This window comes from Tursiops truncatus, chromosome 6 (assembly GCF_011762595.2).
Source record: "Tursiops truncatus isolate mTurTru1 chromosome 6, mTurTru1.mat.Y, whole genome shotgun sequence".
NCBI lineage: Eukaryota > Metazoa > Chordata > Mammalia > Artiodactyla > Delphinidae > Tursiops > Tursiops truncatus.
In genome coordinates, this window is record NC_047039.1 from 20,598,898 (window position 1) to 20,624,601 (window position 25,704).

General features: G+C 36.7%; 1 protein-coding gene across 4 annotated transcripts in view; it reads left to right on the top strand.

Moving 5' to 3' along the window:
* Nucleotides 1-3,368: 3,368 nt before the first annotated feature.
* Nucleotides 3,369-25,704, top strand: part of AUH (AU RNA binding methylglutaconyl-CoA hydratase) — a 162,870-nt gene continuing 140,534 nt past the window's right edge. For 3 of the 4 annotated variants that reach the window (XM_019936294.3, XM_073805877.1, XM_073805878.1), the window contains exons 1-3: nucleotides 3,369-3,664; nucleotides 21,795-21,862; nucleotides 21,972-22,059. In XM_019936294.3, coding sequence (XP_019791853.1) covers nucleotides 3,406-3,664; nucleotides 21,795-21,862; nucleotides 21,972-22,059 — 415 coding nt within the window. In that variant the 5' untranslated portion in view covers nucleotides 3,369-3,405. The remainder of the gene's footprint in view (nucleotides 3,665-21,794; nucleotides 21,863-21,971; nucleotides 22,060-25,704) is intronic. The other variant, XM_019936296.3, reaches the window with a different exon arrangement.

The following is a 25,704-nucleotide window of genomic DNA, read 5'->3' on the forward strand; positions in this document are numbered from 1 at the left end:
CTCCCTTCATATTTTCTGTCTTGCTGGTGGCAGGGAGCAGCTACTCTAGACCCAGAGCCAGAAGTGAAGTCCCATGTCGAAGATGGCAGAGCCATCTTACCATGTCTGGACGGTTAACATTCTCTCTTATTTAAGCCATTTTATTCATGGGTGGTCCAGCCTTTATTCTAATATACCACTTTCCCATTGATTGTTTCAGGTAAGACAGTTTTAAAATATACCCTCATTCTGAAAATGCCCAAAAGTTTTGCTTTGTTCCTCACATAGTGTTTGCTAAGCTATTTTTGTCTCTCCACTTGTGGTTGGTCACATGTTGGTAAGTGTTTCATTTTACTGGTGACACCTATGCCCTCCTATGTGTTCTGTGCACAGGGCTGTATTCTAAGAGGAATGGCTCCTGCCACTGGGGGTTGGCTGTATTCCAGGAGCTCAGTGTTGGTCATCCTGTATTGCACACGTTTAATATTACATAGAAGTAAGCATTAGAAAAATGTCAGGATGTGGCAGAATAAAAAGACTGTTAGCTGAGAGCTAGCTGGAGGCAAGATCCCAAATCCTGTAAACCAATGGTAGTAATTGTAGTAGTAACAGAATTCTGCAAACACCAGCCCTACCTTCCTCTCCCAACTGATACTCATTGTTCCCAGATCACATCTTTCACTGAAAAGTAGAAGGAACCACAGGAAAGTAAATTTTATTGGACACCTTAAGATTTATTGAGAGGTTGTGCAAAACAGTGATTAAGAACTTGAGGACTGAGGTCAGATATATCAGGGTTCAAATTCCAGCTTCATGACTTATTAGCTGTAGGGTTCGGTAAGTAACTTAATCTCAGTGTCCTCATCTGCAAAACTGAGATAATAAACCAACTTTGAAGTTTTCTGGACATTAAATAACATATCTAAAGTCTGGAATGGATTAAAAAGGAAGTTGATAAATGGTCATTAACATTATCTGTTCTGTTCCCATTTCTTGATGTCAAGTGCTTTACATACTTATGCCATCAACCCTATAAAATGGGCATAACGTATTAAAAAACAAAATTTAACTGAGTAAATTTGAAGATCTAATTGGCTTTATGAAATCTAGCAAACCAAGAGCTACTTGGAGAGGTTACACAACAAAGAAGGCTTTTATAGTAAGGAGGGTGGGACAAGGAAAAGAAGTTATTAGCAAAGAAAGAATAAAATTTCATTGCAGTAAAGTAAAAGGTCAGGTGACACTGGCTCCTCATTGGCTGAGCTATGGTGTTTTCTATTGGCTGGGCTTGTTGCTGGGCAAGAAGGAAGTTTTCCTTCCTCCCCTGTGGTAGTAAGTAGTAGTACTTCCTGTTTGGGAGTGCATGTTACTTCCTGGGGTAAATAACTGACCAGCTTCCTGTTGGGGTAATTGTCCTCTTCCTGCTTGGGGTAACTGACAATGAATGGTAGGATGTGAGAGTTCCCTCCATAGGCCTTCCAGACTCCTGTTTTAGTTGCGGTTTCCTTTTATTAATTTTCACGCATACTTATGCTGTCAACCCTATAAAATGGGCATAATCCTTCCCATTCTAAAGATGAAGAAATTGAAGTTAAAGAATTTCTGAGGTGAAATAGATATCATATTAGTTATTTTGCAGATGAAGACATGGAAGCATGGAGTGTTTAAATAACTCATGGATGTCTCAAAGCAAAGCAATTGCGGAGAGACGATCCAAAGCCATGTCCGACCTGATATTTGGCAATTCTCTATTAGTTGTCACCCCTGACAGGTTGTCACAGTCATGGTGATATTTGTTATTTGCACTAACTTTCAAGAATCAATTTTCTTCACAGATGGGCATATCCACATGACTCCTTTCAATAAAGACCAGAGTCACAACTCTTAGGGAAGAAGCAAGTGTCCCTAAGTGGTGTTTTCTCAACTGGCTCTGTGCTCGTCAAAACCATTGGCCATCCTTCTTACTCCGATTTCTAATATAACATAAACAATCTATGATTAGCCTTCTGCAGTTGTCCTAATCAATCACAAGTATTTTCTGAGGTTATATTATTTCAAACAGTACTGTGTCAAGTGTTCTGTAACTCCTTTATTTGAATTTACAATCTATTGATGAGCCAACATAAAGATATCAAAACAATTAGCAACTAATACAAGGGAACAATAATTAAATATTTAATTAAATAGCTATTGATTAAATAATAAAATATTAAATTAATATTTAAATATTTAAACAGTAAATAAATATTGCAATTATTGCAGTAGTTGAACTGTAAATAGAATTCTGAGTTTCTTAGGAGAAAAAGTGAACATGATTATAAGAAAAGGGGAAAGATACAAGAGGAAGCAAAGTTTTTCCTTGTCTTCAACTTCAAGAGATTTCACAAGTGGCACTTTACAGAAGATAGAATAAAAGATGCCCTCAACAACGTTCTCACAGGAGACACAGAAATGGAACCCAATTGCCTTTTTCTTTTCATTTTGGATAAAGCTGAGGGTCTAACATTGGAGGAAGTTTTGCTTAATACTCAAAAATGTAATCAGTGCATAACAGCAGAAATTTGTGTGGCAGTGGGAATATTCTCATAGCAGCATGCTTTTCAAACAATATTCCCAAACACGCCTTTTCTCCGTTGAGATTTGATAAAAGCTAGGTAGGAGAAAATTGTATACAGTGTGCTTTGATGGCCACCTACACTCTGAGTTGATATTCTGCGTTTCTGGTTGAGGGAAGGGCCTCTGTGCTCTAAATCCCACCTCAGCATAAGGTTTGGCTGAGCCTCTTTGTTAAGATGCTGGTTCCTGATTAGGATTAGACTCCGGGACGGGCCGTGCCACCTGCTTGAGTTGGTGGGCTGAGGACCCTTGTTTTTATTGGCTGTTCTCACTACTTTCCTGTACTCTGTATGGTAAGCCTCATGTATGTTTATAGGCATGTTTAACCGATAACCCTTGGCCCTTATATATATGAGTAAACCGGAGTCCCACGCAGAGCTGCTACCCTGTCAGCCAAACCTGAGACCAAACATTTTAGTTCACCTTTGCCGCTAACTCATGACCCCAGGGCATGGCCCAGGGAGTGTAGGGAGGCGACCCTCTCCGGGGAGTTCTTATAGAATATGTTCCCCCTAAAATATTCCACAGCCTTGGAGAATTACTTTCTCCCTTCCTTTGCTGTACAAGCCATTACACCTCCTGTCAGGCAAGGGAGGCCTGAGAAAGTGGAACCTGGAACGCTCTGTCATCGGTGTTGGGCGGGGCGAGGGTTCGGGGGCGGAGCCTGGCGCGAGAGGGAGGCTTTAGGGGCGTGGCCGGGCGGGGCGAGCTGGGGGCGGGGCCTGGGCATGCCCTGCGGCGTGCGGGGGGCTGGCCTGCGCGCGGCGGGGGCGGGGCAGCAGCCGCAGGCTCACGCCGTAAACAGTCAACATGGCGGCGGCGGCAACGGCACCCGGGGCCTTGGGTATCTTGCAGGCCGGCCGCGCTCGCTTGGTGGCCGCTTGCTGTGCGCGGCTTGGCCCTGGGTGGAGGCTGTCCGGCTCCTGGACGGTCCCGCGGGTCGACCCGGCGACCTGGGCTCGGGGCTGGACACCCGCGGCCGGGGGGGCGGCCTGGCGGAGGGGCTACAGCTCTGAGGTGAAGACGGAGGACGAACTGCGGGTGCGGTATCTGGAGGAGGAGAACCGAGGTGAGGGGCGCGACGCGGGCGGCCGCCGGTCCTAGGAAGGGGTTGCAAGGTCGAGTGTCCGGGCTGACGTCAGTGTCCGCCGAGAGGCTTGGGGGGCCTTCCCCTCCCCCTCCCAAGCGTTGCAGCTGTATAGTGCTCTCCTTGCCTGAAGGTGTCCTTCGGAGCAGCTTACCTGTAAAAGTGGCCCTACTCGGCGCCGAAGACAGAAATGCGGCTTACGTCCTCATCTCTAGACGAGCCAAGGTCAATAAACCGGGTGTGTGATATTTGCTTCCAGATTTTGTTCTTGCTCTGTGATTCCTTTCTGTCAACTCAGCTATCAGGCGGAGAGTTTTGGAAGCTGCCTTGACAATGCACCTTATTATTCTGAGTCTTCTTCAATTTAAAGCGGTGCATCTGGAACAATTTTTCCCCTTGCCCATTTTATCTTAGAAGGTTAGTTTTGTGGACTATTTCAGTTCAGTTAGACAATTTTGAGCATTTTCTTGGTCTTCCAATTCCCTTGCTGAGCTCTGGGGGACACAGTTGTGGATGATGTTGATCTTGCCCTTGAGCTACCTCCTTGGGTGGATGGAGATAGATGCATTAGCAGTACAATACAGTGGGAGGAAGGGTTGTGATAGAGGATGTGTGCCAGTCGGTGGGATTGCTGTTAAAGCTCAATTCCTTTCACTTGCCTTGTTGGGAGAAGTTAAATGGATCAAGAAAGGTGGAAATAGCAGTTTGCCAGAAGAGTAGTCATTGAATTTTGACACGCAGTTATTGAGCACCTATAATCGGTTAAGCAGAAGTGCGAAACGAGTTAAGTCATGATTGCTATCTTTAAGCAGCACCCAGTATAGCGAGGAAGATAGTGGTGATTAAAAGGTTATGCTAACTTTAAAGGCTTGGCGACAGCAAAGGGCTGTAGTACCCCCAAGGTTCATATGATAGCTATATCTGGGGAGATTGGAAGACTCCAGAAGGGGATTCTGAGGGTTAAGTTAGGGTTTTGCCAGATGAAAAGGGATCCAAGGCATTCTTTGCAATGGGATGTGACATTAGTGAGGGTTCCTAGGCAAACTTCTCTGTGCTTCAATTTTCTTCCGTGCAAAAATAGGAAAAATAATACCAACTTTGTATGCCTACTGTGGAGATTAGACGAGAGGGTAATATAAATTGCTCACTGAGTATCGATCTAGCTCATAGGGGGTCTTCTGTAGTATGATGAGTTATTTCTTTTATTTGTTTATTATTTCATACAGACAAGAGCATGGTGAAAGGCATGGCATGGGAACATGTGTGGTGTTTTGGGGAAATGGCATAAGGCAAGTGTGGTTGTAGTGGCATGACAGGCAGAATTTTGAGAAATTCAGCTGGAAAGTAGATTGGCACTGGAGTGATTAGAGCCATGAACGCTACCATCTTTTGGGTAAGCTTAGTCTTGCCAGCATTTCAGTTACATTAGGTGAACCAGCAGTACATTAGATTCAAATGCATTGCAGGTACAGCTAGTAATGTGCACCATATTCTGTATTTTTTTGACCTAAATGAATGCATATTGAACGTAACTTTTTATAAAATGTATGGAAAGTCCTTCAGTTAGGTTTCAAGTGGGTCAAGGAGAAGAAATCAGAATATAAGTCAATTTGATAAATTCAGAATGTTTTGTCACTTGAAATGTAAAAATCAGCTATTGGGGAATACGGGTTCTAAAGAAAATTGACCTGCTTCCTTTCAGGATTGGAAAGGTGACAACTCAGTTTTGTTTAACATTATATATGCTTTACTTTGCTTTGCTTTACTGTCAAACCAGCAATAAGCAGTGCAAAGAAAAACATGAGTTCAAGGCTGGTGCAGGTGAAGGAATCTCCCTGGTGCCTTTGCTTATCAGGGGCGAGTCCAAAATTTGGTGCTCTTAGCAGCCTGCAGGGAATATGACAACTCCACTGGGTCAGAGGAGCCCCAGACTGCTCTCTGCCCTGTAGGCCTCTTTAGGCTGGTGGAGGTGGGTAAATGCAGAATACATCCGTACTCATAGGTTGCTTGGGTTCCATATTTGTAATTTGTTGTGGAAGCACAGTTAGACAACCAACTCTCTTTAGTCGTTATTTCTTGCATTGTTGTCCAGCCTCCTCAGGGTTTTAGAGCAGCAGTCCTGGTCATGGTTTACAGAGGTCTCTCCTGGTTTCCTGCAGTGGCTGCCTTTATAGGTCAACTGGTCTCCAGTCATTCTCCTTCCCAGTTTGTTCTTTGCACTGGTGCTGGGGTTATTTTTTCAAGGCCAAGCAAGAATCACATCTCTGTTCAGTTAAAAACCTCTAGTGGTCTCTAATGCCTACAAGCCCTCACAGCTGCAGGCCTTTACAGACCATCCATCTCCCTTCTGCTGCACCTAAGCTTTACCTTTTCTTGCTCTTATGTGTCTGTGCTTTTGCACACATCTTCTGGAATGACCTCTCCCTTCTCCATACCAACCTTCTCCCAGTCTTGCAGGCTTCTACTCATAATTGTGACCCATTTTAAAGACCATTTTTGTGAACCTTATACCAACTTCTGGTAGAAGTAGAGCAAACAAGCAAATGAATAATTCAAGTTATTCTTAATGCCCACTCCTACCTCATCATTCACATCTGGCTTATCATCAGGTCTTCCCGAGTGCCTTTGTAGTCTTTCCATTTTTATCCATGTTCTTTACCAACACTGCTCTTGTCCAAGCCTGTATCATGTCTCAGGTGGCCTGTTGAAGAGGTCAGCTAGCTCATCTTCCTACTACATCCTTTTTTTTTTTAAAAAAACCAGGTTGATTCCTTTCACATTTTTCTCATGTTTTAAAGAATACATTCTTTAATTCCATATATTTTATGGCATGTGAATTCTATCTCAATAAAGCTATATATTTAGATGTATATATTTTAAAATTTTATTGAGATTAATTCACATATAAAATTAAAAATGTACAATTATTTTTAGCATATTTACAGAGTTGTGCAACCATCACCACAATCCAATTTTAGAACATTTTTATCAATCTAGAAAGAAACCCTGTTCTTTTTGGCAGTGTCTCCCCATTCTCAATACTCCCTCTCCCCCCAGACTAAGACCCATTTATCATCTACTTTCTGTCTCAATAGATTTTTCTACTTTGGACATTTCACATAAAGAAATCATATGTGGTTATTTATGGCTTCTTTCACTTAGCATTTGGTTTTTAAGATTCTGTTATGTTGTGGCATGTATCAGTACTTCATTTGTTTTTATGACTGAGTAGTATTCCATTGTTTGGATTTTTTTGTCTGTTCATTATTGATGTACATTTGGATCATTTCCACTTTCTGGATCTTGTGAACAATGCTGCTTAGAACATTCATGTATAAATTTTTATGGGCATCCTTTTTTATTTCCACTTAGGAGTGCAATTGCTGGATCATATGGTAATTGTACTTCTATGATTAACATTTTGAGGAACTGCCAAAGTTTTCCAAAGTGGCTGCAGCATTTTACAGTCCCACCAGCAAAGTATAAGGGCTCTAATTTCTTCACATCATGAACAGTAATTGTTTGGTTTTTGATTATAGCCATCGGGTGTGTTGGGAAGTGATATCTCATTGTGGCTTTGATTTGGACTTCCCTAATATTTAAGGATGTTGAGTATCTTTTCATGTGCTTATTGGCCGTGTGCTCTAGAATAAGAAATTTTACTTATTCTTTTCCAAACTGGATGCCTTTTATTTCTTTCTCTTCTGTAATCTCCCCCTTTGGACCCTCTGTTACAGTGTAGACTAAAAGTATCAACAGACATCCTAGTCTTTTTCCTGATCTGAGGGGAAGGCATTCAGTCTTTCACCATTAAGTATGATGTTAGCTATGGGTTTTTTGGTAGATGTCCTTTATCAGGTTGAAGAAGCCTCTGTTTATTCATAGTTCAAGTGTTTTTATCTGGTTGAATTTTGTCAGATTCTTTTTCTGCATCTATTGAGATGATTGTATGCCTTTTCGTGTTGAGCCTATTGATATGATGTATTACATTAATTGATTTTCAAATATTGAACCAGTCTTTCACACCTGAAATAAATCCCACTTGATTTTGGGGTGTAATTATTTTTATACATTGCTGGATTTAATTTGCTAACATTTTGTTGAGGATTTTTGCATTTATGTTTATGAGAAATAGTGACCTTTAGTTTTCCGTTCCTGTGATGTCTTTGTCTGGTTTTGGTATACGGGTAATGCTGACTTCATAAAATGAGCTAGGAAGTGCCCCGTCTGCTTCTGTTTTCTGGAAGAGATTGTAGAGAAATTGCATCATTTTTTTCTTTGAATGTTTTAATAGAATTCACTGGTGAAACCATCTGCATCTGATGCTTTCTGATTTAGAAGCTTATTAATTACTGATTCAGTTTCTTCAATATCAATAGATTTAGCCTATTCAGCTTATCTATTTCTTGTCCTGTTAGCTTGTGCCTTTCAAGGAATTGGTTTATTTCATGTAAGTTAGCAAATTTGTTGGCATATAGTTGTTCATAATATTTCTTTATTATGCTTGTGGTATCAGTGGGATTCAGTAGTGATGAATTTCTGATGTTAGTAATTGATACTCTCTTTCATTTCTGATATTAGTAATTTGTTTTCTCTCTTTTTTTTCACGGCTAGCCTGGCTAGAGGCTTATCAATTTACTGATATTTTTAATAAAGAACTAACTTTTGATTTGATTGATTTTTCTTTACTGATTTTCTACTTTCAATTTCATAGATTTCTGCTGATTTTTACTTTTCTTCCCACTTATTTTAATTTAATTTGTTGTTTGTTTTCTAGTTTCTTAAGGTGGAAGCTTAGATTACCAATTGTAGACGTTTCTTAATATGTGCATTCAGCGCTGTAAGTTTTCCCCAAGCATTGCTTTTGCTGCATCACATGTATTTTGATAAGTTGTATTTTCAATTTCATATAGTTAGAAGTATTTTAAATTTCTCTTGAGATTTCTTCATTTACTTATATTTTACTTAAGTACCTTATTTAATCTCTAAGTATTTTGAGGTTTTCCAGCTGTTTTTCTGTTATTGATTTCTAGGTTTATTTCCATTGTCATCTAGGAGGATACTTCAGTATGATTTCTTTTTTTTTTTTTTTAATTTATTTATTTTATTTACTTTTGGCTGTGTTGGGTCTTCCTTGCTGCGTGCGTGCTTTCTCTGGTTGCGGAGAGCAAGGGCTACTCTTCATTGCGATGCGTGGGCTTCTCATTGCGTCGGCTTCTCTTGTTGCGGAGCACAGGCTCTAGGCACACGGGTGTCCGTAGTTGTGGCTCGCGGGCTCTAGAGCACAGGCTCAGTAGTTGTGGCGCACGGGCTTCGTTGCTCCGCGGCATGTGGGAACTTCCCAGCCCAGGGCTTGAACCCTTGTCCTCTGCGTTGGCAGGCGGATTCTTAACCACTGCGCCACCAGGGAAGCCCTGATTTCTATTTTAAATTTGTTAAGGTGTGTTTTTGGCCCAGAATGTGGTCTGTCATGGTGAATATCAGTATGACCTTGAGAAGAATGAGTAGTCTGCTATTGTTGGATGCAGTGTTCTATATTCAAGTAGATCTAGTATTCAGTTAGATTTAGTTGATTTTTTGGTTTGTGTTCAGTTCAGCTATACCCTTAATTGATTTTCTGTCTGATGGATCTATAAGTGATAGAGGTGAGTTGAAATTTGCAACTATGCTAGGGGATTTGTTTATTTCTCCTTGTAATTCTATCAGTTTTTAAATCATGCAATTTGATGCTCTATTGTTAGGTGGATATGCATGGGTTATTATGTTGCAGAAATGACCCCTCCAGCATTATGTAATGCCCCTTTTTCTCCCTGAGACTGTTCTTTGTTCTGAGATCTGTTGTCTCTGAAATTAATGTAGCTACTCCAGGTTTTATTAGTGTTAGCATGGTTTATCTTTCTTCATCTCTTCATTTTTAATCAGTCTGTGTCTTTATGTTTAAAGTGGATTTTTTGTACACAACATATAGTTGGGTCTTTTTTTTTTTTTTTTTTTGTGGTACGCGGGCCTCTCACTGTTGTGGCCTCTGCTGTTGCGGAGCAAAGGCTCTGGACGCACAGGATCAGCGGCCATGGCTCATGGGCCTAGCCGCTACGCGGCCTGTGGGATCCTCCCGGACCGGGGGGACCAGGGCACGAACCTGCGTCCCCTGCATCGGCAGGCAGACTCTCAAGCACTGCGCCACCAGGGAAGCCCTGGGTCTTGTTTTTAATCCACTCTGACAGTATCTGTCTTTTAATGTATTTTAGACCATTCATACTTAAAGTGATTATTTAAATAGTTGGATTATTATGTATTTGTAACTGTTATCAGTTACCCTGTTGTTTGCAATATATATTTACAACTAATCCACGCCTGCTTTTTAATAACACTATACTGTTTCATGGTGGTAATGGTATAAATGCATATTCCTATTTCTTTCCTCCCATTCCTTATAACATTACTGTCATTTATTACCCTTTTCTGTAAGTTACAGTCACCCCATACATGGTTGGCATTATTGTTTTGAATAAGTTGTTATCATTGACATCAATTAGTTTTGAGTCAAAAAGAATCTTGAAATTTACTTAGTAGTCTGTTGTTAGCAGTAGTTGGTCTTAATAATTCTGAATATGTTTTCTTTTTATTATAGGATAGAGTAAATGAAAAAAATGTTGTTCTTGGGAAACAGACTTTTCACTGTGGTAGGAGAGAGAAAGTACAAATATGGGATGGGGGAAGAAATATGGGAAGGTGAGGAAGAAATATGGGAAGAAATATGGGAAGGTGAGGAAGAAATATGGGAAGAAATATGGGAAGGTGAGGAAGAAACCTGTTACCTTGGATTTGAATTAGAGTTATCAGGACAAACTTACAAAAACCATAAGTATATTGTATACAAACATGTTTATATTTATTTCCTATTCTGACCATTGAAACAGTCTAAAAGGAATGATACCACAGTAGCAGTGAACATATCTAATGTCCAGATTTTGGTTTCTAAAGACCGTTCCCCCACTGAAAGAAGCCAGAGCTCTTTGGAGAAATGTCTGATTTCAGGTCTGGAGCAGGGAAAGTGAAAGGTGAGCCTGGAATATCTTTGTGAGTCAAAAAGCAAGGAAATGTTCAAATACTAAAAGGAACATGTCAGAAGGACATAGAAACATGTTAAATACTAAAAGGAACATGTCAGGATATAAGCTTACAAGGGCTTTGAACATTAAAAAATACAGTGATAATGGATTATAGCACCTTGAGTAAAGAATCCGTGAAGCCATGGTGATTATTCAAGATGGTGGGGTAGGGAAGAAGATGTTTTTATAGAAGAATGGTAGGAATGATAGAAAATAACCACTTTTGAAACCACCAATGTAAAAATAAAGGAATTATCATGGCAGTGTGAGATACAGACCCTTTATCTTTTTCCAAATGGGTATCCAGTTGTCCCAACACCACTTATTCATCTTTACCCCACTGATTTGAAGGGCCATTTTTATCACAAGCTAAATTTGGTCTTTCTGTTCTGTTTTATGGTCTCTGTAGATGTTGCACTTCTACATTATTTTATGATTAAAGCTGTGTTGTGTTTCAGTGTATGGTAGGGCTAGGTATTCCCTCCTTCACCTTTGCTGTTTCTTTCTTTTTTTTTCTTGGCTCTTCCTGCCTGGTTATTTTTCCACATGAGTTTTGGAATATCCATGTATAGTTTCAGAAAAAGGCTTGTTGGTATTTTTATTGACATTGTGTTGGATTTAAAATTAGGGAAATATTTATGATACTGCTTTCTTTTCTACCTAAAAACACAGAATGTGTTTCCATTTTTGCAATTCTATTTTGTTTTTTTTTAAGGGGAGTTTTAGAAGTGCCCACCAGTAGGGTTTGCACATTTATGTTAAGTGTACCCCAGGTCATCCTGCCTCCTGTCTGGTTGTTCATAAAAATGAGATGATTTCTTTCAGTATATCTTCTGTGTGTTTGCCTTTCTTCCTCCCTCCCCCCGCCTCCTCCCTCCCTCCCTCTCTCTCCTTCCTTCCTTCTATATGAAGGCTATTTTATCTGGATATTTAATTTCATGTCTTTTAAATAATGCTCTTTTGTTGCAGTAGTTTTTCATTTGATTGTTTTGGGTTTTCTAGGTTTACAGTCATCATCTGTTAATGATTTTCCACATTGTTTCTAAAATTTGGGTATTATAAAAATTGCATATCTCCTTTTGTTCATGTGAAGGAGTTCTGGGTTCATTATGTTTTTATTGTAGCTTCTTATTACTTCTGTAGTATTTTAAGGAGACTGAATTATATATGGTTTATCAAAAGTATTCTGTCAGTGCTTTTCAGTTCTTTGTGTATTACAAGTGACTTGTTAGTAAAAATAGTTAAATTATTGAGGTCTACAAAATTCTAAAGTAACAATATATGCTCATGGTAAAATAAACAAACAAACAAAAACACTATGGAAGGATGTCATCTCTTCACTTTCAAACTGTTTCATCAAAAGTAAAGACCTTAAACTTATATTTTGAGTCTTTGCTGTGAATCATAATTTTATTCACTTTCTGGTTTGTGTTACCTTTATAATTATTTTTATAGACAGTATCTGGACTTTTTTGGTGTAAGTTCAGAAAATGTTTGCTGTTCTATATCCTTCATCTTCTAACCATACAATTTCTGTCATTTGTAACTTTATATCATCAAAGTTTATGATAGTTACATTTTGTTTTCTTACAGTTGTCCGTTGCTGTATCTATAGATTGAATATAAACAGGGTTTAGAATATTATTGGTAATAGTTACGTTGGTACTGCTTTCAGTATATCTCTAGAAGCAGTCTGCTTTCCATCTCCACTCCACAGCCTGAAGCCTGTGTGCTGTCATCTCTCATCTGGATCTCTGCAGTAGCCTCTTGTTTGGTATCCTCCAGTATACTTTTTTTTTTCTTTTTTGTAACTGTAGGTGAAATTCACATAATACAAAGTTTACCATTTTAATTTTTCAAAGTGTACATTCAGTAGTTTTTGGGTTATTCACCATGTTGTATAGCCATCATCACTGTCTTAATTCCAGAACACTTTTATTACTTTCAAAACAAGCCCATGCTCTTTAGTCAGTTTCTCCATATTCCCCCTCCCCCCAGTTTCCAGAAACCACTAATTTCCTTTCTGTCTTTACAGGTTTGCCTATACTAGGTATTTCACAGAAGTAGAATCATACGATATGTGGCTTTTTGTGTCTGGGTTCTTTCAGCCTAATGTTTTCAGAGTTCGTCTGTGTTATAGCATGCATCAGCACTTCATTCCTTTTTATGGCTGAATAATATTCCATTGACTGGATATAGGACATGTTGTATTTTTACTTTTTAGATATTATGAGTAATGCTGCTAAATACTTGTGTACGATTATTTGTTTGAACATAGGTTTTCATTCTTTTGGATGGGTATCTAGGAGTAGAATCATTGGGTCATGTGGTAATTTTATGTTTAGTGTTTGGAGGAACCACCAAACTGTATGAGAATATGAGAGTATGGTTGAGAGTTCCTAAGTCTCCACATCGTTGTCAATGCTTATTTGTTTCCTCTTTTAAATTACAGCCATCTTATTGGATATGAAGTGATACTTCATTGTGGTTTGATTTGCATTTCTCTAATAACATATTATGTTGAGCCTCATTTCATTTATATATCTTCTTTGGAGAAATATCTATTCAACTCCTTCGCCTGTTTTTCAGTTGGGTTGTCTTTTTGTTGTAAATAGTAAGAATTCTGTATATAATCTAAATATAAACCCCATATCAGATGTATGATTTGCAGATATTTTCTGTGGCTTGTTTTTTTTACTTCCTTAGTAATTTTGATGAAGTCTGGTTTATCTGTTTTTTCTTTTGTTGCTTGTGCTTTTGTTGTCATATTTAGGACACTGTTGCCTAATCCAGGATCATGAAGATTTATACCTTTGCTTCCTTCTAAGAGTGTTACAGTTTTAGCTCTTAGATCCATTTTGAGATAATTTTTGTATGTTGTGTGAGGAAAGGGTCCAACTCCATTCCTTTGTGGGTGAGTATCTAATTGTCCCACCACTATATGTTGAAAAGTCTTGCACCATTGAATGGTCTTGGTATTCTTGTCAAAAACCAATTGATCATAAATTTTTATTTACTTAGGTCTTTTTAAATTTCTTTCAGTGGTGTTTTATAGTTTTCAGTGTACAGTCTTGAACTTTCTTCAGTTTATTCCTAAGTATTGTATTTTTTTGATGTTATTACAAATTGAATTGTTTTCCTAATCTCATTTTTGGAGTGTTTATTCATAGTGTATAGAAATTTAACTGATTTTTATATATTGATGTTGTATCATGCAACTTTATTGAGTTCATTTATTAGCTCTAATAGTTTTTGGTGGATTCATTGGGATTTTCTGTGTATAAGATCATGTTATTTGTGAATGGAAATTGTTTTACTTCTTTTTTTTTCCTATCTGGATGCCTTTTATTTCTTTTTTTATGCCTAATTACCCTGGCTAGAATTTCCAGTACAACACTGAATAGAAGTGGTGAAAACAGACATCATTATCTAGTTATTTATCCTAAGGAGAAGACTTTCAGTCTTTTAACATTAAGTATGATGTTAGTTGTGGGTTTTCTATAAATGCCCTTTATTAGGTTGAGGAAGTTTCCTTCTGTTACTAGTTTGTTGAGGTTTTTAAATTATCATTAAAAAAAAATCATTTAAAGCATGTTGGATTTTGTCCAGTGTTTCTTCTGCATCAGTTGAGATGATCATGTAGCTTTCAAATGTTTTCTTTTATTCTGTTCGTGTGGTGTGTAACTTTGATTGATTTTTGTGCTGAACCACCCTTGCATTCCTGGGATAAGTCCCTCTTGGTCATGGCTGCTAGATTTGGCTTGCTAGTATTTTGTTGAGGATTTTTACATTTGTATTCATAAGGGAAATTGGTCTAGTATATTCTAGTATATTCTTGCTTTATTCTAATCTGTTTTCTGCACTGTGGCCTGAGTGATCTTTTTAAAATGCAAGTTTGAGTGTAGAAATAAATTTCCCCAACTTGGAAAAAAGCTATTAGAAATGCATAGCAAACATTATACTAAATGGTGAAATACTTAGAAACATTTTCATTAAAGGCATTGATAAAATAAGGGAACTTATTATTTTTGCTAATATTATGTTGGACTTGAAGTCCTAGCTAAAGTAAAACAGCAAGAGAAGGAAATGAGAAATTAACATTGGAGCAGAACATGTAACTGCCAATATTTCCAGATAATGATTGATTGTTGTCTTAGAAAATTGAAGAGAACCACTTATTAAGTCTATTAATATTTAATAAATTTGCCAGAAAAAGTTCATATAAAATAACACTAAACTTACCACGTACTCTCAATATGTGATTAGAAAATATAAATGATATAGAAATAAAAGCATTCACAAGGGGCAACAGATAGCCTTTGAAGATGTGCAAGATGAAGTCTCTTAAGTCTTTATTGAGGAAAAAACCAAGACCTGAAAATTTGCAGCATTGTACCATGTTATAAAGGGAAAGAGTTAATACTTTAAATATGTCAGTTTCCTAAATATTAAACAACAAATATCCTAACAGTGTATTTTAAATTTCATTGAAAAGAGTTGTGTTTAAGAATATTTAAGACATTTTGAAAAATAATAGCTGGTAGACGTGGTGCTTACTGTACATTAGATAACAAAACATACAATATTGTTATAATAATTAAAGTAGGAAGAACATTAGAATAGGAGTGGCCCAGGAAATTGAGAGTAAAACAGAGTCCAGAGAGTGATTTTTATAGTTATTTAGTATACAGTTGTTTGATTTTTGAAATCAGAAAGAAAATAGGGTACTATTTTATAAATGGTGCTAGCCAAAAATGTTTATGCATTTCAGAGAAGATAAGATACCTGCGGAGTTGAGAACAGCAGAAATGAAAGTAATCAATGTTAGGAGAAAGTATTAGAGAATTGTTTCAAAACATTAGGGTAGAGAGATCCTTTATTTTGTTTTAATTGGTTTAGTTTTACTTTTTCTTAATTATCTATACAGTTAGTATTGTGAGCAATATTTAACATGGTTTGTTTTGAGAACTAGCAGTGCCTTCCTCCACCCCATTTCCTATACTCCAGAAGCAGTTATTTAAAACCCTTTGGCTGATTCTTTGGGGTATATGTTATTTCATATGTTATTTCATTTGAAATAACATACATGTGTTTCTACTGGAATTTTCAAATTTAGGTATTACCTATCTATTGACTTTTTGCAATGGAGGATAAGGGTTTGGCTCCCTTTCACACTCCACCACAAATGTGTACCTTCTCTTTTGCCCTCATCCTCATTCCATGGTTCTCTGGTAATTTCGCTCTATTTCTAGGTCTAAGAGAATGTTGCCATGTTTTTTAAAAAATTTAAAAAAATAGCTTTATTGACATATAATTCATATACCTTAAAATTCTCCTATTAAAATGTAGTTTAATGGCTTTTAGTATTTTTACAGAGTTGTGCATCTATCACCACAATCAATTATTGAACATTTTCATTGCCCCAAAAAGAAACTTCACACTTTTTAGCTGTCACTGCTCAATCCCTCCATCTCTACTAGTCCTAGGCAACCACCAGTTGACCTTCTTTGTCCCTTCTGATTTGTCTCCTCTCAGCATTTCATATAAATGGAATTATAAGGTATGTGCTCCCTTGTGACTGGCTTCTTTCACTCAGCATGTTTTCAGGGTTCATCCGTGTTGTACATGTATTGATACTTCGTTGTTTTTTTTAGGCCAAATATACACTGCGTGGATATACTACATTTTGTTTATCCATTCATCAGCTGAGGGATATTTGGGTTGTATCCACGTTTTGAATATTTTGGATAATGCTGCTGTGATCATTTTGGTGCATTTGTGTGGATGTGTGTTTTCATTGTAAACCCTTTTTAAGGAAGATACTAAGCCCGAAAGTTGCAAAGGCAATAATATACTATATAAAAAGTTAAAACTATGGTGCCAAAAATTACCATAAACAAGTTGAACTTTAAAAGTGAATGATAGGGAAAAGGTTTGTTTTATAAATAATGAATTAATGTCTGTAATCTAAAAATTTATTAATTGAAATGCAAAAGACAACTCTGATAAGATAGGCAAACAATGAGAACAGTTAATTCAGAAAACAAATGACAAATGATTATTAAACTTAGTTAACTCAACTTTGGTTCATAAGATTAGGTGAAACTTGATACATAATGATGTTATTTTCCCATATATTGTCAGAGATTTATAATATTCAGTGTTGGGTGGTAGACCAGTGATTCACAATGACATGTTTAATGAGGTCCCCTTAGTGACCTGAGATGAAATGTATAGATAATGTAAGCAGCTCACACACATAATTAAAAAAATCTTTAATAAAACAAAAGGAAGGTAATTTATGGCAAAATAACTTATTTCAATATATAATTTTTCTGCTGTGATCATTAAAATATAAATAAGTTAGGATTTAAGAGAAGTAAGAAGACTAGAAGCCATTCTACAAAGTAAGTAGCGGAAAATAAAAAACAGGTGGTATAAGGGGATATTAGAATAAAACCTAGTATTGGGTTAGTAATAACACACCAAACTTATTTGTATATGATAAGAGACTGAGACAATAGCTTTAATTGAAAAAAGGATAATATGCGAAGGTAAATTTTCAACTGAGCGGAAGTGGTATTCTCACAAATGAGCCATGCCTTATTTATTTATTTATTTTGGGTCAAAATAATTCTCTACTGGGATGTGGGAGAGGGTGGTGACAGAGTAAATTGTAAGATTCAGTTCTCATTGACACCAAGTCAAACGGAAGTTCTCTCTTACCAGTAATATACTTGAAAATGCAGTGAATGTAATTAGACTTAACATAACTTTTTTTTTCTCTGTTTGATGGGTACCATGTAAAACAGAATATATTAAAATTCCTCTAATTTTAGGTCAAAAACCTTGTACTCGAAAAGAGTGTATGTATCTTTGTGTAAAGTTATGAATTTTGTGTATTCCAGTGTAATAGATCCTATGCTAGTGTATCTCATGCATCTTGTCTAACAAAGTCTGGTGGTTCCATACAAAGTGGTACACAGAATTGCCACAGAAAGTTCTAAATGGCCTGAAGGAGCTGAGTTCCAGTGTCCTAACTTCTTTATTTCTTTATAAATAAGTTAACGTGTATAATGTAAGACTAATTTGGTGGTACAGTTGTGTCTTAGTACAATGTAGAGGTAGTTTTAAAATATATTAGAAGTGATCTTAATTTCAGATTGATTTTATATATTTTTTGAGAATTAGTGATAATATGAATATTAAAATATGTGGGCAAGGAAGTGTCCTTGTGCAGGTAATACACATAATTGGAGCTCTATTAAGATGTGCTACTGTGAATAAATAGGTACTGGTGATTTGGCTGGACAGTATCTGTATTTTTGAGAGTTATCTGTTAAAATTTAAGAATACACATTCTGTTGGACCTAGAAATTCCACTTCTTGATACCTGTCAGAGAGATATTTATTGTACAGAAAAGAAATCTTCAAGAATGTTGATTGCAGCATTGCAGTATTTTAGGAAAATGCTAATGAAAAGGAAACTAAATAATGGAAATTCATTTCAGATAATATTATGAATTAAAAGGAATGTCTTGATATAGAAAGATCTTTAAGGCCAAATTAAGTAAATAAAGGAAATATGTATGAACCTATTTACGTAGAACAGCGCCAACAGAAAATACTCTGTGGTCCCATTTATGTAAAATAGCAACAATAAGCAAAACTATAGTCACAACTCTATTTCTGTATGTAAATATATTTTGTGGAAGGTTACATATCAGCAGATAACTATGGCTACCTCTGGGGAGGAGAATGGAATGGGTCCAGGGAAGGAGGACTTTCACTTGGGGTGTATCACTTCAATTTTGTATGAGTAAAATGTATTCATATATATATATATATATTTTAAGTCCCAGCTGAGTCACTTTGTTCATCTTTCAGTTTTGTGAGCTCTGTAGGGCAGGGTTGATGCTGTAATATGAACTTGTTGAAGATTCACCAAGAATTTTATGATATTTTGTCAAAAGACAGGAAAAGTCTGAAACAGGAATTTAATAACCTTAATAACCTAGCAAACTTTTCCTGGCTAGGTTATGTGATGAGGATGCATGATAATTGAGTTATTGAGAAGCTATTAAATGTGAAATAAAGTGGGGCAGTTACAAAATGAAAACAATAGACCCTGCAGAATAAAGTAAGGTTTTATTCCATTTTAGGGTATCAATAGCTTACTGATACATTTGGTGGGACAGTTGTTAGGCACAGGATGATTCGTTTTAAATTACAGAGCTGATTTCCAACTGTCTGAGGTAGAAGTGCTCAAAACATCAGGCCTCAAACATGGGACCAAAACCACTGGAATTAACTATGGTAGAAGCATTTTGATGGCACTTTACAGTTTAGTAATATTGTCAACAGTATCCTATCTAGCATCTATTCATTATGGTAACACTTTAATTATTGCATCAAAGTGTTTGCAGAAGGGACAATAATAATTAAATGCTTATGTTGAAAGCTTTACATATGTCTTGCCATATGATCCTCACAACCGTCCCACGGAGTTTGGACCTATTAGTATCTTCACTTAACAGGGTAAGAAACCGAGGGTCAGAGAGGTTAAGTGACTGTCCAGTGTCACATAGCTAGTGGCAGACTGGGGTTTCAGTTCCAGCAGTCCGACCTCAGAGTCTGCATTCTTAGCCTGTACCCTTAGAGTTGATAACCAGCTTGGGTGTCTCAAAGGCACTTCAGATTCACTTTAATTCAAAACTGAACTCATGAACCTTATCCCCCGGCACCCTCACCTTGGTGTTTTTTATGGTTCTCTGTCTCATTGAATGTCATCTTCTTTTCATCCAATTGCTGAAGCCAAAACTTTATTAGACACTCCTTAATACCTCCTTGCAATGCATTCAGTCCTCAATCCAGTCAATCATTAACTCATTTTACATTTACCTCTTGAATAGCTCTTGAGTCCTTTCACTTCCTTCTACTTCTAACTCAGCTAACCGCAGCCAAACCTATTATCTGTTGACTGGACTGCAGCTTGTGCCTGGAAGTGTCTAGCCCTGTACACTTTGGCATGGTCTCCAAATATAGAAACGAATCCTCCCCACTGGTTGTATATGTGTGTTTATACAATACTTAAAACTCTCTCAATGGTTACTCCTTATTTTTTAACAGGGCCTGTAATGACACTATCTGGCTGGTGCTGACCTCTCCTCTCATTGGGTACTCTTCTCCTCCTTCTGGCATGACTATTTTATGATTTCTCCTATGTTGTTCCTGTCTGTAATCCAGCACCCCCCTCTCCCCCAATACTCATCTTCCCAATCTCAACTCAGATAGCACTGTCTTGGATAAGCTTTCCCTGACTATCCCTGTTTGCCCCCAGACCATATCAGTTCTGGTTACAAATTACTGTAGCACCGTTCAGAGCATGTAAAGCATTTTGAATTGTATATTTCTATGATTTTTTTAATTGATGTTTGTCTTTCCTTTTTAGACTATAGTTCCTTGAGGGCTGAGCGCCATAATGTGTACTCAGTACATTTGAATGAATTAATATCTAGTCTTAACCACTTGGTTTTCTTCTGAGGAAACTAAAGCATGAACGGTGTAGCAAGTCTCATTTTTCCTTCAAGTGTGGAGTTAGATTGCTATTTACTAGCTGAAGGTAGTTATTTAACCTCCTCAAGTCCCAATTATTTTATCTGTTCCACAAGGATAAAAACAGTACCTACCTCTTAGGTTGCTTTGGGGATTACGTAAGTCAATAAATGTAAAGCGCTGGGAACAGTGTTCAACACATAATAAAGGACTCAGTTAGTGGTAGCTGTTGTCATTAGTATTGGGACCTACCCAAGGTCATTCAGCTGTTTAATGCAGAGCCTGCCCTAGAAACCAGTTCTCCTTCATGATGTTCTCCTTGCTGAGATCACTGGGAATTCTTGTATATTTATTCTGCTATGAGCCTAAGTTCGTTGAAAAATGGGTTTGAGCAGTTTCTTGCATAGAGAAGGCATGCGCACATTTTGTTGTCTTTCGTTTAACCCAATTACAAATAAGGATTACCCCTTTCCCTCAACCCCCGCCCCTCCCCCACCTCGCCCCACCTGGTGGAAGGCATTTTTGTTATACAAGGAAAATTTGAGTTTCCTTGGGGAACAAGAAGGTCGGGTACAGATTTTAGAGGACTTCGAATATCAAATTAAGGTCTTTGAACTCGGGTATTTTGGAAATAAGAAATAAAGGATTTTAAACGGGGTGAATTCTGCGCATGGAATTGGTTTTAGAAAATTGATCCGACTACAGCAGTTGGAATGGGAGGCTGGATTTAGATGATGCTCTCTGATAAGATTAGGGAAGTTAGGAGGGAGAGCTTGGCTTTGTAGGAGAAAGAATGAACTTCCTGTAGATTCAGGTTGAATTGCTTTTTGGAGTTCTAAGTGGAGGTGGCTTCAGGTTAAGTACATGGGACAGAGCCAGGAGAGAAACCTAGGATGAAAATACTGAAAGCTATGTAGTAGGACAAAAAGAGTATTAACACCTGGTGTACTAGCAAAAAAGCTGATCCCACAATGCTTGCCTGTGAGAAGGAGTTGTTAGCTATTGTGTACTTCTGTATATATTGAAGATAAAAAACCATATTTTAAACAGTATTCTGTAACTTAGAATTTTCACCAGTAAGCGTGGCCTTCAACTAGCTAGTCTGATTTAATGATGTAAAATTTAGTAAAATGTGGCAGATTACCTTGGTGGTGTTTAAGGAGAGAGGAGTTGAAGGGAACATGCTGTTATAAAGTTCTTCTTTAAAAGGCTGTAGAAAAGTGGTGAATATTAGGCATCAGATTGATTTTATAAATATATATACCACTTCTTCAAAATTATGCTTGAAAAGGAAGGTAAATATGAAAATTAGGGTAAAGCTCTTGAAGTGAACCTCAAGGTGGTAGTAGATTCCTAAGTCCCAAGTCAACTAGCTGTGTAGACGGGAGTCTGTATCCTGAATACGTCACTAACTCAGATGACTTTTTTTTTTTCCCCTTAACCAGGAATTGTGGTGCTTGGAATAAACAGAGCTTATGCCAAAAATTCATTGAGTACAAATCTTATAAAAATGGTGAGTGTAAAGATTAAACTATTTGCTTCTAATATTAAGATACAGTGTTGATATCAATCTGAAAATGATTTTCCCCCCTTTTCCTTCTTACCCTCCTGTTTCTGTTTAGCTTTCAAAAGCTGTGGATGCTTTAAAATCTGATAAGAAAGTACGGACCATAATAGTCAGAAGTGAAGTCCCAGGGATATTCTGTGCTGGTATGTAAATAGATTAAAATTTTAAAACGAGTCTAATTTTTCCTTAGTAGTAGCCTATTTTCCATTATAAAGTGTTCTGTGGTTTGAATTCCATTACCAACAATTCCTTTTTGGTTTTTTTTTTACTGTTTTACAAGAAAAAAAAATGCTTTGTCAGTATTAGAAAGAAACCTTTGCTGCGTGTGGAAAAAGTTGTTTTGGAAGTTGAAAAATAATTTGAGCCATTAAAATATATGTTTGTAGTACATGAATAATATTTATGAAAGATGAGCTGTGCAGGAAAAATCACATCTCCTACTCAACAAGTGTGCTCTGTATTAAAAAATGCTTTAATTGACTAGCAGTAGCTACCCCAGTATGGAATGTTAAATATAGACATATGCTTTCGTGTTTGTAGTAGTGCCCACTCAAGTATGTGTCCACGAATTGTACTTTTAAATTGGTATCTACAGCGGCGAAATGTTTTTTCTGCTTGTACTGTGTTACCAAAAGCCAAAGATTAAGTTGTCTTGCATTTTCCATATTTGTAAATATTTCTAAGTCATGAGATTGAATGAATCTGTTTCAATTAGTGAAAAATGTAGATGATTAAATGATAAAAGATAAAAAATGCTGACAATATACCGGATCATTATAATTTACTAATAAGTAAATGAAGGCAGACGTTGACTGAGGCGTAAAAAAATTTTTTTCAGTAAAAATATAAATGGGATAATCCATTTGAGATAATCAGACATTTGAGGGAACAACATACAGTATTTTATTCATTCAACAAGTATTTTTTGAGCATTTAGAGTATACCCAGAGCAATGCTGGGACTTGGAGGAGCATTTCTAGACAGAATGTTTTTCGAGGTGTCTTAGTTGAGGCTGATGTTCTTCAGTTTCATTGTTAAAGGTCCTCAGATTTTCCAAGCTTCGAACTCCATAGCTTCCACCTTAAAATATTGCAAAATTTTATGGTATTTAGGAACATTCAGTGTAAATGAGTTATATTTTAGCTTTTGATATAATGTACCATACGTAAAAGGATTAGTTTTAACTTGTTTGGCAGTCAAAGAGAGTAGGATTATTATGCTCAACTGCCTGGGTGATGACAATTTGCAGTACAGTCTTCTGCTTTTACATCTGTCCAACTCGAGTAACACTATCCTCCTGGTAGGATTGTTGGAGGCTTGTTGTGACAATGTACATAAAACACAGTGCAGTAGTCAATAAATTATAGCTGTTAATAGTTTTTATAAGGGCTTTACATATATTTAAACATTTTTTCTTAAACAGTATGAAAAACTTACACTGAGAGAATTAAAATTCTTGTATCTGTGACCTTAGGATCAGGTGACTGGGTGACTGAGTCTAACTTCGTGACCAATGGCTCTGAGGTCACTGTACTCAGGTCCTCTGAGGGCTGGTGAGGGGCTTATTGGGAAGACGTTGAGCAGTTTGGGGGCTTTTAAGGAAGGCCCAATTATGTGAATGTTTGAGGAGTGATAGTGATAGTGGCAGAATAACGCTTAAGAAAGAAAGAGTTGATTATAACTAGCATTACTGTCTTTCTGTTGGTAATGGGTTTTGTAATTATAACACTATAATGACTGGTAGAATTCTTCTTGTTTTACCTATTCCTTTGCTGCCCATTGGTTTTGTGTCTCCACATTACCGATGTTCTTTGGAAAAGGCTTTAATGCTTTAGCACAGGTTACAACTATCTTTTATAGGTTGCCTTTTTGGGGACATACTAGGTAATATACCAAATGCTTTATCAGATTAACAAATTAGCATTGAATACTTTTTTCCAAGGGCTTATCAAATCTATTTTCTTTGTTCTGTGTGCTTTTGCATGATCAGGATAATTTTTTCCTATGTTTTAACATAAGATTTTTTGCCGTATTTTGTCCAAAAAAAAGTGTGAATTATAGAAAAATTGGGGCAAATCATTTTAGTAACTTAGAGTATATAAATAAAACCATTCTTTCAAATTTCTCTGAAAGGTTTTCTTACGTATATTTGAAACAGGCAGTTTAGTATGTCTGTCTTTATTAATATTTTATTAATATTATATTTAATATTAATATTTATTAATATGTACACATTAAGTGTATTGTATGTTTAGATACACAGAATCTCTTTACATACTTAAAACAAATATTTAAACTTATTATAGCCTATAAAAATAGTAGTATAAAAATTCTAATTTTTTTCTTTTGACATTTGTTTTCTTTTATCAACACAGACGTCAGTTTCTTTTTTTTTATACAGCAGGTTCTTATTAGTCATCAATTTTATACACATCAGTGTATACATGTCAATCCCAATTACCCAATTCGTCACCCCCCCCCGCCCCCACCGCTTTCTCCCCTTGGTGTCCATACGTTTGTTCTCTACATCTGTGTCTCAATTTCTGCCCTGCAAACTGGTTCATCTGTACCATTTTTCTAGGTTCCATATATATGCGTTAATATACGATATTTGTTTCTCTCTTTCTGACTTACTTCACTCTGTATGAGAGTCTCTAGATCCATCCACATCTCTACAGATGACCCAATTTCGTTCCTTTTTATGGCTGAGTAATATTCCATTGTATATATATACCACATCTTCTTTATCCATTCGTCTGTTGATGGGCATTTAGGTTGCTTCCATGACCTGGCTATTGTTAATAGTGCTGCAATGAACATTGGGGTGCGTGTGTCTTTTTGAATTGTGATTTTCTCTGGGTATATGCACAATAGTGGGATTGCTGGGTCATGAATACCAGTGATTTTTAATCTTTCGGGGTATGAGGTCTCCTTTTTAAGTTCTTAAAATTTCATGCACTTACACATTGTAGTGGTCCTATGTTGATTGAGAAGATGTGTAATGTCAGAATGCCACTTTGGTTACAGTAATGTATTTAAATGAATTTTCTTTTACTAACCACAATGATAATCTAGATACAGAAAAATTTGTATCATAGTTATCATGGCTGTAGACGAAGTTTTCTATACATATATGCTTTCAGATACCATTCCATACCCTAGGCATGACTCCAGGTTGGGAATCGATGTTACGTTTTCTTTCTTGTGGGTTCGAACATTGCTTTTGGGTTTTATAGCTTACCTATACTTCTCTTAGAATGCTGAGAAATATCATTTTGATAGTCAAAGCTCATTGTGAAGCATTGGCTACATAGGTTGTATTAGAGATTGGCCTGAATGTGTGCTGTCTCCCCTGCATACTCTAGAAATTATTCTTTTATTCATTTAAAAATTTTATCTTGTTTTTTACATACACACAAACACATACACACACAAAGAAAAACTGAAATAATTTTGCTATTTCAAAATATTTTGGAGTCAAAATTTTAATATATTACCTATAATGAAATTATGAAAAAGACCTTTTGACTAGGCTATTGCATTGTAATTAAACATTTAATCCTAGTCATCTGTTTATTTTTGTTCTTTCAGTGTTCTAACACTAAGTAGCAAAGTAGATATGCATTGCTTTTATCATGAAAATTTTATGAGAAATTTCTGAGACGGAGGATTTTTTCTCTTGAAATTCCTGAAATAGAGTATAAACAATTCTTGGTAATTGATTCCTGTGTGTAGAACTCTAAATTGAGTGTTTCACTGAATTATACTAGTGTGGGTTTTTTTAAAAA